The sequence below is a fragment of the Lepidothrix coronata genome, unplaced genomic scaffold (genome assembly GCF_001604755.1).
Source record: "Lepidothrix coronata isolate B3197 unplaced genomic scaffold, Lepidothrix_coronata-1.0 Scaffold9, whole genome shotgun sequence".
NCBI lineage: Eukaryota > Metazoa > Chordata > Aves > Passeriformes > Pipridae > Lepidothrix > Lepidothrix coronata.
In genome coordinates, this window is record NW_016690189.1 from 4,497,319 (window position 1) to 4,511,285 (window position 13,967).

Genomic DNA, 13,967 nt, shown 5'->3' on the forward strand with positions numbered 1-13,967 from the left:
GTCTAGTCATACTTTTTAAAAAAGAAAGTCACTTTGTAAGTTGCAACCAAGCTAAAAAGAAATCTATCACTCCTTTTTTCATCAAAGGCAATAACTCTGTTGCCCTGAGACCAAGTGTTGTTCTCTCTGTAGATTTTTAAAATTCCAGTCTTCTTGACAGCTTTTGAAATTATTCATCAGGAGTTTCCTTCACATATTTTTCGCATATCCACACTCAGACACATAGTCATTTCTAATTTTTTACTTGCTTTCCACAACATCTAGGTAGTGTTTTTCTTTTCCTTTTTTCTCATTTTTTTTTTTTGAGGGGTGGAAAGAATGAAAACTACCTCTTGTGTGCTAACTCTTCAAAAGTAAACAGCAATTAGAACAACAATTTCCTCACATCTCCCATCTTTAGTATTCTTATCACATATCCCAACTAGAGCCATACGATGTGTTCTGTCGTCTTTTCTGATAATCCTTCAGAATGTGGTTTGTCTCAGGGTGTGAGCTCGTGACAGTGATTGCTGTTGCTAGTGCCAGGAAATAAGTGTAGCATATGGATTAGAAGGTCCTCATAATGTTTATTTCTTGTATCTTGACACTCTTATGTATGTCTAGCTCTTGTAATTGCTTATAAATGTCAGATCAGGATCCAGTTTTTCTGTATTGCATGCTGCAAAGAATATGATCCTTTTTCCATCAAATTGCATATAAAGTTACAATGTTGTAGAAAAGCAAAAAAGTGTCTGATGAAAATTTCCTTAGATACGTTCCATTCTTTTAAAAAGGAGGGAAAAAACTCTGTCCTAAGTAATATATTGAACGATCAATCTTTTTTCCATGAGTGTTTATAAATGATCTCTTGATATGTTCCTGTTTCTTCAGCTGCTGTGTTAGTGAATTCCATGCTATTCTCAGTCTGCGGCATCAGCAGACTCATAAACCTTCTACCTCCTTCAGTAGTGCTGCTTATCTTACATGCTGAAATCTTGTTTTCTAGTTATCTGATAGATATTCTGGTCTTGAGAGTATGTTGTTGCAGTCAGTAGCTGATAAAATAAACAGAAACACAGCTACTAGAAGTTGTGACTGTCACTAACACTCCAGCCTCACAGTACTTTGTGCTTTGATTGCTTTCTGGCCTTCCACCATGAGATCTGAATTCTTCATACCACCTGAAATTCTGTTAATTTTTAAACAGAACCTGTCTTCACAGCTTGTCTCTGCTCAGTTCTTGGTTCAATAGCCAGATTCAAACAAATACTTCCCAAAGGAAAGCCCACTACAGATATAATTTGGAACCTATATGTAGCCAGTGGTATATTATTTTTCTAAATTACATTTAGCTTCTGTGACATATCAAAGTGTAGTGATGTCATTAATTATACTTCCTAGTCTTATTTCTCTAAATACAAAGTCAAGCCTCGGAACTGAATAAACAGGCCAAGCAATGGAAAAATGTATCAAAGTGCAAAAAGCTTTATTTCTTTGAAGTTTTAGACCCATTATAGTTGCCCGAAAGGAAAACTGTTTTAAGCCAAATGCATCATTGTAAGTGGAAGCAATAATACAGGCATCAGTTCTTCTCAGTAAGTACATCTGCATCTGGAATCTCTTGAAAGCTGAGCTGAGGACCTCAAATCACTGAATTTATCTCCCCTAAGTTCTTTAATTTTTGTGTAATGTTGAAATTGATGTTTTAATATAGGTATAGATTGTGTTTAAAGTATCTAGTTAAGTGTCTGGTAATTAGCATGTCCGCATACATTGATTTCCATTAAAAGAGATCTTTAGTAATCCATATTTACAAATTTCAGGAGCTATCCTAAGTGATTTGTCTGTGCTTTGTGAGAAGAGGCCATTGATGCAGTGAATATTGTAATTGAGTTAAATTGCAGTACTTAAAGGAGGAACCGTAGAAGAACATGACATGTCAGCTTCTGTTCTCCTCTGCTGTTAAATCTATGCTTGTCTCATTGCCTGGAGTTTGAAATCCTCTTAGTTTAGAACATAGCAGTTGTTATCCAATTGGAGCACAGCTTGCCTCCCCTGAACAGAGGTCCAAGGGAAGAAATAGGATGCATCCAGGGGGATTCAACAAGCAGCCTGATGTCATTTTGAGGTCACTCTCTATCATCTTTGAAAGAACATAACTGGCGGATGTTACTGGTGACTGGAAAAGGGTAGACATCACACCCATCTTCAGGAAAGTCAAGAAGAAAGATCCAGGGAACTACATGCCAATCAACATTATCTCACTTCCTGGGAAAGTTTGGAGCAAATACATTCAGAAGCCAGTTCTAAACCTATGAAAGATGATGACTGGGAAAAACTAGCATGGGTTTACCAAGGACTAGTCAACTTCATTGTTTTCTGTCAAAAGGTAACTGGCAGTATGAATAAGGGTAGTGCAGTGCATATTGCATTGCCCTTAGCAAGGCCATTGACTGTCTCCCACAGCTTTATTCTCAAAATTTTTTGAGGTGTGAGTTGAACAAGTAGACAGTAAAAGTCCCTGTCAGATTAACTGCACTGCCAGGCTCAAGTAGTGTGTTCTTTGGTGCCAAGTCCAACTTGTGGACAGTAATTATTAGAGCCCATCATGGATGGTAGGGGGCCCAAAATAGTTAAAATTTTAATTACCAACCTGGAACAGAATGCAATCTCAGCAATTGTGCAGATGGTAGCAAATTGAGGGCAGTGACTGGAGGATCAGGATGTTCTCTAGAGCAGCCTGCACAGGCTAGATAAACAGGCTGACCAGAGCCTCATGATGTTTAACAAGAGCAAGTCCAAAGTCCAATATATGTGGGCAATACTGTTGGCTAGGGGCTGCCTATCTAGGAAGCAGTCCCACAGCAAAGGATGTAGGGTCATAATGGACTTTCTTTGCCATGCACCATGCAATTCTTCAGTTCTTGATAGTGGAAACAAAGAATAGTAAAAACAAAACCAAAACCAAAAATCTTCTGTGCTATAACACACTCTTAATTTAGCTGATAGCTATATAACTTTATGTCTAGTTTTTCCTTGAACAGAGTGGGCTAAGGAATCCTAAATGCTAAATATTGTTAAAACCATCTCCTAGTACTCAGTCTAGTAATTTTTTTTGCATGAAAGATACTTATTAATTTTTTTATATGGAAATAGGAGTAGTTGCCGATCATTTCACAAATCTGAGTTTACACCAGGAAAACATTGCAAAGAATCAGCTCCTGAAGCTCTGGAATTTCCAAGACAGTAGCACTGCAGGTCCCAAAAGACTGAAGTTGTTGAGACTACAGTTATGAATCAACAAATTTCAACTTGCAGATTCATTTCTGCATAATTTATTTCAAACAGAAGAGACAGGGCTAGGGACATATAAAGATGACAATATAAGTGAAGCTGAGAGATTATTGAGACATACCTTCTTTAGAATTAAGCATACTGTAATGTAATTAGAGATTTTTTAACGTTTCAAAAAAATATATGCTTATAACTTAGTCTTTCTTTGCTCTTTGTCTTCCAAATACTTTTTTGTTCTTGTTTCTGAAATAGGGACTTTTAAGCAAAAAGAAAAAGTTGTCTTGAAATTGAATAAAATCTCTCATGTGACCTGAACTTTGAAACATGTTAAAGGTTAAATGACTATAAACTTGAGACTAGTCTATTTTTTATTACCATGTGCTTCTCCTTGATTTCCCTTCTTTTGACAAAACTGCAAGCTGAAGTACAGCTTTCTTTTCTATTGTGTTTTTAGTATTCATTACCAAAACTTGATAGAACATTTTGGGTTTTGTTCCTTTGAAATTGTATATTTTTTGAATACAATTTAAGGGGTAGGGATGAGTGGTTCCTTGGCTGTTTGTTTTTCTAAGTTTTTAATTCATTTCCCCGTGAAAGTTTTTTTTGTTTGTTTTCACAGAAGTAAAAAAATCTGGAAAAAGGCTTACAGGGACATGGCAGCTAAAATTTGTGTCATGTGGCAGAGTCAGAGAGGGGAAGTCCTGAAGATTCTTGTAATTTTAATGGGGAAAGACCATATCTGGAGTCTTAGACCTATTCTGAGGGGTGGCCTGAAGGTTCCAGGAGCTTGATGTTTATTTAGGTGGTTGGGCACATATATCTCAAAAGATTTTGAAGCATAAGTTTCTGATGCTTACTTGAACTATGTCTAACCTTTGTGGTTGAGGTTACCATTTACACATCTCTATTTTTTTATTCCTATATTCAAAACAAGGACACAGAACTTCCTTTGAACACTGTCAGGCTTAAGATAAAAATGCATTTTTGGAAAAGTTTGGGTCATGTAGATCATGAATGACTGACATGAACTACAAAAAGATTCAGACTTTTGGAGAGTTATGTATGTAAACATTCAGCCTTTTGTTTGAACAAAACCTTTTATGATCCTTGAAATTTTCATTGTTCATTTACTTTTCCAAAACAAATTCTTTCCATAATTTTATTCATATTTATTTTAAGAAATCACGTAGATCCATATATTAAATATAAATACATATAGTCATTAGAATTTGAGAGAACAGCTAGTTTTCTAAGCTTAATAAAAAGTTAGGAAAAATGACATTTGGATAAGACATTCCCCAATAAAATTTTCTTGAGTGTTTTTATTAACAGAATGTTGGGATTTTTTCCAGTAATCATCAATATATCCTTCTTATAAATGGACAACTACACAACTATACTTGTCCTCTAATTTTCCTACAAGAATGTACTTTAATAATTAACCAGCTTTTTGTAAGTCTATAACGTCTCTTGGGGTCAATTAATCACTGCAATGTTTCTCTGGAATTCGTATGATACTGACTACTTTTTTTGGCTTTAAACTTTGTTTGGTTTTAGCAGTCATAAGAATGCAGCTGTACCCAGCTTTCTTTTCTAATGTATATATATTGTCTTATATAAAGGCAGGGCAGAAAGAGAAGCATTGCCAAAGGTTAAAATAACCTTTATTAGGGTGCTAACCTATTTATCTTCAACACATAAAATATGTGAAAAAGAGTGAAAGAGAAACTCAGAGTAAAGGACTGTTTTTCCTACTGCTTGCAGTTCAGAGGTATATTTTCTGTAAAATGTATATCCACTACACAGTCTAATAAAAAAGATTTAATTTTTTTTATAAAATTGTATAAAATATTTACATATAGATTTAAAATGGCAGAATTTAGACTGAATTTTTGTAGTATTGGACGTGGAATAATAATGCAACTAATAGGTGATAGAGTTAAGGATGTTTATATCTCATATTTTCTTAGCTTTGGAAGTTTTTTAAAAAGTCTGGGTCTGATTTGATGCTTAACTTCCTAACATTGAACTAAGCTTTACACTTGAACTTGTGTTTCACAGAAAAACTAGTCCATAGAGTATTCTGATTTCTAAAAGGACTGGATGAAAGAAAAGGCTAAATACACAAATATATTCTGATCTTTAATTTCAAAGGAAGTTTTCAATCACAATCTATCAACAATACACAAAAGAGCTTAGATAAGTGATCTGGTCCTTCTGTTTCAGCTATAAAAGCTAAAAATCTGTGATTTCTTAAGAAATTTGTCAAAACTTATGTAGGATTTTAGAGAAGAAATTCCTAGCAAATACTTAGGCCTTGGCAGAAATGAAGTTCAGTTTAAAAAGAAATGAAAGATGTTGTCCTGGACTAGTATGATATTTGAATGAGATATCACACAGAATGAAATATGTTTGCCAGGAACCAAGAGAGAAAGTTACAGCTTTCTGCCAGATGAAAGGCAGTTCAGTAGGCTGGCTGTGAGTATCCACGGGGGTAACCTTCAGTATATGATCCTTCTGCCTGACCACTCCCTCTCCCAGTCTAAGCAATTATTTAACCTACAGAATGTCTAACACCAGGAAAAGTAGTTCTTCATGTGGCATATATTGCCCAAGAGGAATTTTTTCACCTTATTTGAAATAGTCATAGAAGGCTGTTGAAGGTTCTGCCTTTCACTTGTCTTTTTCTTTTAACTTTTTTAGTCTTGAAGCAAGCAAGATTTTAAGTGCACTATTCAAATATGCTCACTAAAAACTAGGAAAGAAGAAATCAAGGACATCACCACCTCGAAGAACTTTATTCAAATTTGTATTCTATAGAGAAAGCTAGTGGAAAGGTTCATTATGATTCATTTATTTATTTACTCTTATTGCATAGTATTTTTATTAAAAATCAATTTGATTGTGGAGAGGGCAGATACATTGTAAAATCTGGTTGAAAAAGGGCTATTCTTCCTGAGAATGACGCTAATGGCCTGCCTCACATAGGGCAGCAGAAGTCCAGAAAAACGCATTAGACAAAACCAGGCAGATGAACTGAAGGGTGAATCTTTTTTTAAAAGTGAAGAATTCCACATATTATTTCTGTGAAATTGTAATGTAGAAATACTGCTTTGAATAGAAGATCCTTTTTTCCCCTCTGCCATTCTTCCTGTTCTGCTGTAGTGATCAGGAGCCAGTAATAACTCTGAGTTCACAGAGTATTTTGGATGTTAATTTTCTTCTGCTTGTTTATATTCTGTTGGGTAATTTTCCTGGTTTTATCTTAAAATACCATATAAATAAAAGCACTACATAAATATAACCTTTTTTTTTTTTTTCTGGCTAAACCATTACTGTCTTGAAAACAGTGAATGAGTCAATGAGGAAATGAAGGAAGAAAGGAAAGAGGTATAAAGAGTTAGTTTTCCCTAATTTTCAAAGATAGTTTCAGAGTTTTGCTAGGTGGTGATTCTGAGATAGACCATGTTTGGAAACATGAGGTAGCTTCAGCTCCCATGGCATTCAACATGTTGGTGTTTTGAAATTAATCTGCACTACTTCAGCAGTTATATCTCCTGAGCATTGTACATGATTTGCGTTTTTTCTGGATTGACGTAGAGGTGACCTGGCAAACACACGGACTAAATAGTTATATTTGTCACTAGAAAATAGATTACTGTTTTTAGATGAGGAATATGTCCCTAGATTTTAGCAGAAAGACCAGTTTCCAGGATCTGAAAGAATATACTAAAGGAAGGATTATCCTCAACATGTCCAGCTTCTTTTATTCTTTCCATAAGCCTCTGCTACTGAACTCTTCTGGAAGCAGAGTACTGATGTAGATAGATATTTGGTCTGACCAGATCAGAGTTGGGAGATGTCAAATGCTGGCCTTACTTTTCAGCCTGTATTGTTCGTGCCTTCTTGCATCCTCTGCTTCAAACTCTAGTTCAGTTTTGAGGATTGGTTTGGTTTCTATTACACTCTTGTGATCGATCCTCCTTGATCTCAAAGAGATGAAAGGCAATATGTGATGGCATTATTCACAGTTTGGACAATTACTTATAGAAGCACTTCAAAGCTGAGCGTAGATTTGACACTGTGTCCTGTGAACTGTTTTTTGTTCATGGTATAAATATAACTCAGAACAGCCCAAATTACATGTGTAGTCATTATAAAAGATTCTTTAGCTCCAGATTGTAATCCAGAGCATATAAAAGATGACTAGGATTAGGTTGTATAAATAACAATGGCACTAAAACTCTACTTTTCAATATTAAGACCCAATTAAAGTTAAAAGAACCATTCTCAGTGACTTTGGTGTTGTAGGATTGAATTCTGTTTCTGAGAGCACAGAAGTTTAATATTTGACATAAATAGTCATTACATTTTACAGAGGAAACAATAGAACAAATATTTGAAAAATGAAGGAATAACAAAATGAAAAAGGCTATATGCCATGAAAAAGAATCCCTAAGTCTCCAGAGTTTATTAATGAGCTGCAAAATCAAAGGGGGAAAAAAAACCCTGTAAGAGTAGTCTCTCAAAGGATAAATGCATTGTGAATCAGAATAAAAAGTGCCTGATCCTAATGGATAAATGGAAACAGCTAATAATATGAAAGTTTTATTACTAAAATTCAGAAAGAAAACACCAAACCTGAATTCACATCTCCTTCTTGTTGAAGAATGGTATCAGGGATAATTGTGTTTAAAAATTTAAAAATTAGTTTTAAACAGGAAGTTAAAATGAATTTATTTCTGTGAGGTGTAGCAAAAAGTAGAAAGGTCCGTGTATGTTTTATGTGGTTGTGAAACTTGAAGTAATATAGTCTTTTTGAGGCAAACACTGGAAATAAAGTATGGAGGATATAGAAGTATAAAAGATATCTTCAGATGAACTTAAGTGTGTTAAATCAATTATGTATGTGATTTACACATGTGTAAAGCTACATTATACTCCTCAGTATTTATGAAATCAACTCCTTCACTTGGCTTTAGAAAGAAATATTAATGTAGTATGTCTGTAGCTGTTTATGTAAACCATACAATCAAATACTATGATTTTATTTACTTTGTAATTCCTCTCAGATTGTTGTCTTTTTCTCTTAGTGGAAAATATCAGTAGAAATGGATCTTGTTTTTAGCCTTAGGTGTTGGTAAATCTGTCATAAACTTTTCCTTGGTTATAATTTATGAATGTTTATGGAAAAGATATGGATAGAAGTTTCTTGAGCTTAATGCTGTGAAAATCTCTGGGGAAAACATAGTAGAAGAGCACATATTTGACAATCAATTATGTCTTTATTTTTGTTGGACAAAGCAAACATCAATATGGTATATTTTTGTAATATGCTACGCAGTTGTAGGAGATGTGCTTACTGATAAATCAGTTATCTTTTTTTTTGTCTTGCATATTTATACCTTTGAATCATGCTTTAATATTTTCATTGATATTGTTTTCAACACTTAGAACACTGAAATACATTTTATAGGCTGCAAAAGAAATAACACAATTAATATTAAATTCATAAATGGCAAATGCTGGGCTAGGAAAATACTTGTGAGAAAAGTTTCAACGTCAATATTAAACGTAAAGAACTTTAATTTGGCTATGGTACAACTATAAAACAAAACGATTCAATCAATGTACTGTTAAGGGATTCTTGTACCAAAAATTGACTGCACCCTTGAGTGTTATCTCTCATGTTTCTTTTATTTTTTTTTTAATTTCTATCACAAACTATGTCATGAGAGAGGTAAAAATTCAAATAGCTAGGATGCAGGCTTGGCCTGAAATCTGACATTAGAGCTCAGATCATATTTCACTGATAATGTAAGACATTTAGATACTCAGGTAATTAATGGACACATTGTTGTACACATCAGTGAAGTTGATTGACATTTAAATTGTACAAGAAGTGGAAATCTACATCTCTCTCAGCTGTATGGATGCTTTTGGAAATAGAGGGGGAAAACAATTCTTCTGAACTTTGCTTTTTATATATCTTTATATATCAGCAAAGTTGAAAACACATCTTTTGCAAATATGGAGTTCACCTCTGGCTGGATTGTATACCCAGACTTGGAAAAGAAGAGAAAAACTCTCATCTGAAAATCTAAAAATCTAATTTGCATAGTGCAATTGAAAAGTAAATTTAAAGAGGACAGGGAGGAATAATATCTATTTTCACTGAAAGTTTTTGGTCAGATTTTCTCCCTTTTTCATAGCTATTCATTTTGACCATTCTGCCCATATTTAAATGATTATCTTTGGGATTTGATTTGCTACAGTCTGCTTCTGGAATAGGTTTTTTTAAGTGAAAATTGTTTGAATCAACCATTCAGTGGTTATCAGCATAAGAGTAATCACTGAGAAGAGCTAAGTTAGTGAGTTGTAGGTAATTGTTATAGTTAAAGAATGTGATGCATTTTATTTGTTGCATGCCTTTACAGTTTATTTATATAGATTTCCTAACATATACGACCACTCAAGAGAGGAGGTGTAGTGAAAAGGATAATGTTGTATATTTATCATTAATTGAAATGGTAAGGAGGGGAAAAATGGTAAAGAGACATTATCTTTAATAATGAGGGCATAGAATTTATCCAGATTTATTAAATAATAGAATGAAACCCAAAATATACTGTAATCAAGTAATAGGGAACTCCTGAAGCAGGGAATCAAAGATCCCTTTTAAGACATGAAAATAAAATAAAAATTTATTATTTTTAAAAGCATGGTCAGATTGGAAGCAGAGTGATCTTCAAGCCACCAAATTATATGACCAGTACCTGAAGTAACCTTTCAAAATAGCTGGAATATGATCCTTTTGTCTCTCAGAAGTTCAAAGGGCTTGGAAGACCTTGTTCGCCAATCTAAGGCTGTACAAAGTCCTGTTTACACAAACTACACAGTAAGGTATCCAAACTTGGAATAATTTCTCAGGGTCAGAAATCAGTACAATTTGAAATATTTTATGAATGGGAGAAAAGTAGTCCAGTTTTATAAATTAGACATTTTCTAAAGAATGAACCCCAGCCTCTTTGCTGCTGAAATAAGAACCTGAATGACTGAGCCCTGTAAGTCAAGCCAAATTCTTCAGCAGTATTTACTTATCGTGTGGGAGTGATTTACTTCTCTCACTTATCAGAATATATTGAAAGAACATGTGGTAAAAAACCTCAATGACTTATAAGAAAAATAAGTCATATACAGGTTGAGTTTGAACCAAAGTCTAAATTTTGTTTTTATGAAAGAAAACTGAATTCTGCCTTAGGTACTAGAGACACCAGTTGGCAATTAATTCTGTCACCTCTCTTCATTCCAACCATTACTTTGGTTTCCAAATTATTCCATTACATCAAAAATAAAAGTGCTTAATTGAAGAAATAAATACATGTAGGATTCACTTTTATAACCCCAAATTTTGATGAAAACTTTCCTATTTCAGTTCGACTCAATGAAAGCAAGTTTGACAGAATCAGGCACCTACATCTGGACATAAAATACTCAATTAGGCAAAAACAGCATACAAAGCTGTTCGTGGTCTTTATGCCTTTAAGTACCTTAGGTCTGTATTTTTTAAAAGTTTGGCAGTCTTTTGTAATAACTTGGGTCTATTAACAATGTTGGAATAAAATTACAGGAATTTGAGAAGCAGGGGATGCATCTTATTTACAGAACAAAATCAAACCCACAAAAAAAACCCCTACAACCCACAAATACTGTTGATCTGATTTGTTTAAAATAAAACAGTACAATACAGCATCTCCAAAGGTGTTTTGAGTATGATTGCTCTGCAGGTAGCAGTTCTGATATACCATTTGAAAACACAGTCTGTAGGACACTTTAAAAGAGACTTTACAAGAGTTATCAAAAGTAAACTGATTTTATCAGTGCACTGTATGACTTTGCTCATTCATGCAGGCTGCGTTAGAGAAGGAATGGCTAACTCTAGATTCCACCCGTTTCCCTTCAAAAACACTCCTGCTCTCAAACCAGCTGCACTGGCCAAAGGTAACATGTCACAGAAACATCTTAGTCTTCAGTCTTTATTCATTCCTTAAGGATATGCTATTCTAGGGTGATTAATACGACAATCTAGTGACTTGAAAAACACAATTACTTTTAGAAGTCTCAGACTTCCTCCTCATCTCCAGATGCAATTTTTCTTTTAGATTTTCTTTCATTTGCGTAGTTTTTCTTTATTTTGGATTTATTTCAACACTTTACTTCACAGTAGCAGAAAAAAAGATGATGTACTTCATCTGCACATTTGGCAATGGATTAAAAATTGCTAGTTGACAAACTACTTTAAAAGTACTACGATCTGCATTATATGACAACAGCTGAATGTTTTCAGAACAGCTAAAGGTCATCGAACTGTAATGTCTGCTAGTTATTTGATAAACTTTGAAGTTTTAGCTTTTTGTTTTGGTAGAGTTTTCTATTCTTGTTACAAGCACAGTATTACTGGTGTTTTATTTACTACAATTAAGACAAAGGGGTCTTATAAATGTATAATTCATTATATTTGGGACGTTAAGTGTAACTAAAGTCACCTTTTTGTCCTAGTTAGTTGAAAGTAAGGTCTGTAATGGGCATATCACCATTAAGAATCATTTCAGTTATAGTAATAGCCTCTGCAAACTCCAGTGCAGGTTTTCCTGCACATTTTAAACTCAAGCTTACAGGGACCGTCAGCTGCATCCTTTTCTTTGTCTTAGAAGTTTTCTAGGCCTTCAGATTCCAATGAACATTCAAATAGTTTGCCATTGTCACCGCAAGAAGTTTGGCAGTGTGCTAACAGACCACATTCATACTCAACAGAAAATATCCATTTTCATAGCAGGTAAGTTAAATAATGTATTTTTTAAATTATATTTAGTTCATTTGGGTTTGACAAAAGTTAAAAGGAGAAAAAGAGGCTATTTTCTGATGCTTGTGCTACTTTTGGTTAATGTGATATTACTGGTGTTAAAATGTATTTACTTGCTAAAACCAAATATATTAAATTCAGTTATTTTTCATTGACTAAGGATTAAGAATATAAGAATATATATGTTTCATTTTATTTATCTAGGTTTGACTAGAAATCATAAAACTTCTATTTTTTCATATATATGACAAGATATACATTGAAATAGAGATTTTGAAGACTAGATAAAGATTAAAAGAGATTTCTTGTACAGCTGTGTTCTGTGAAAGGGCTGAAATATGCCTCAAGTAATTGAAATATAAACATTTCAAATTGATGGCAGACTTTTATTACTCTCCAAGATAAAACCTCCATGGAATATTAAAAGAGATTTTTTTTTTATCGTTTCCAAGCTTCAAAAGTGCCTTTAAAAGGCACAAACAAGTTGCAGAATAACAAAGACTGCAAAATAGTCACCCGAGACCCTTGCCCATTTACCTACTTTTCAGTACTGGTCTTATACTTTGTTTCCAGGTCAGGGACGGGAATAATGTCACAGCTTTCTGATTGGAAGGAAAAAAAGAAATTTTTATTTATGTCTGAAAAAGAAGAGAAAATTTCAGAAGAATGGTATGTTAAGCTATTTTGCTTACCTAGTGATTTCTGGAATAGGTATAGTATACTTGGCTGCTGGTGCTTGCTTTTTCTAAGTTCCTCCTTTCAAGAATATCTGTTTTCTACCAAAGTAAAAATTATCGTAATTACTTTTACAAGTGCCTGGGAAACCATCTTAATAAGTTGCAATAATGTAATGTTAAGAATTGCAGCTATCTCTGTAATTCAGAAAGTTTCATACCATGCATAAGTACTACACACTGATATTCTTTTTGAAAAGTGTATTATACGATAATATGCAGCTGGTGTAACATAATACATGTGAAATATTTAGTAAGTTATTTTCTTTCCCTAGGGGTTTTAAGGATATTTCTACTGCACAGCTAATGCTGAAGAGGGCCCATAAAATGAAGCCTAAAAAATATAGTAATAAAAATTTAGGTAAGTCAAGAGTTAAAATAATGGTTATATTGATGTAATTTTCCCATTCTTAAATCTCAAAGTAGTGTCTCTTTTAAAAGTTTGCTTGTACAACATTAAACATTAATTTGAATAAAGCTGGAGTGTTATTCACTAAAAACAATTTAAATCAATTTGTTACAATGACAAAATACTCAGATTTTAAAAAAGATTCTGCTGGATTTTGAAGTTGAATATTTGATGGCTATGCGAAACAGAAATTTTGTTTCTTCCTGTTTATGTATCTCTTTTTCTAGATGTGAAGTTTATATTTCTGCATTTTACGCTTCTTATATTTTCCTCTTGGGGAAATCTTAGGTTAAAATTATTGACTTGTGCAAGAACTATTTATGAAAATGACAGTTTGACACATATGAAATAAAGTCATATCTCTTAAATATTCAATGTGGAAATAGATAAAGCTTATCTAGCTTCTCTGTAAGTGTCTTCTGGTTCTTCTCTGATACTTCTTATGTCAATGAACCTTTCTTGGAATCATTAATTGTTAGTATGATATGCTAATATAAATGTTACTGGAATATATTAATAAAAATACTAGTCAGATATTGCTAGTATAAGAAACATTTAAATACGTAAGAGCCTGGTTGACAATAGGACCTAACATTAAAGGTCTTTGGAAAATGTACCCTTATTTACATATATTTTATATCACAAGCTACAGTTAATTTTCCTCTTTTGCATAACTTTGCAAAACTGT

The 13,967-nt window shown here is 33.5% G+C and overlaps 1 protein-coding gene across 1 annotated transcript in view; it reads left to right on the forward strand.

The window, feature by feature from the left end:
- LRRIQ1 (leucine rich repeats and IQ motif containing 1) overlaps positions 1-13,967 on the forward strand; it is a 103,983-nt gene that overhangs the window by 41,162 nt on the left and 48,854 nt on the right. The window contains 6 exon segments of the mRNA XM_017804571.1: positions 4,905-4,924; positions 8,402-8,421; positions 11,101-11,274; positions 11,985-12,109; positions 12,710-12,805; positions 13,146-13,231. Of these exon segments, the coding sequence (XP_017660060.1) occupies positions 4,905-4,924; positions 8,402-8,421; positions 11,101-11,274; positions 11,985-12,109; positions 12,710-12,805; positions 13,146-13,231 (521 nt within the window).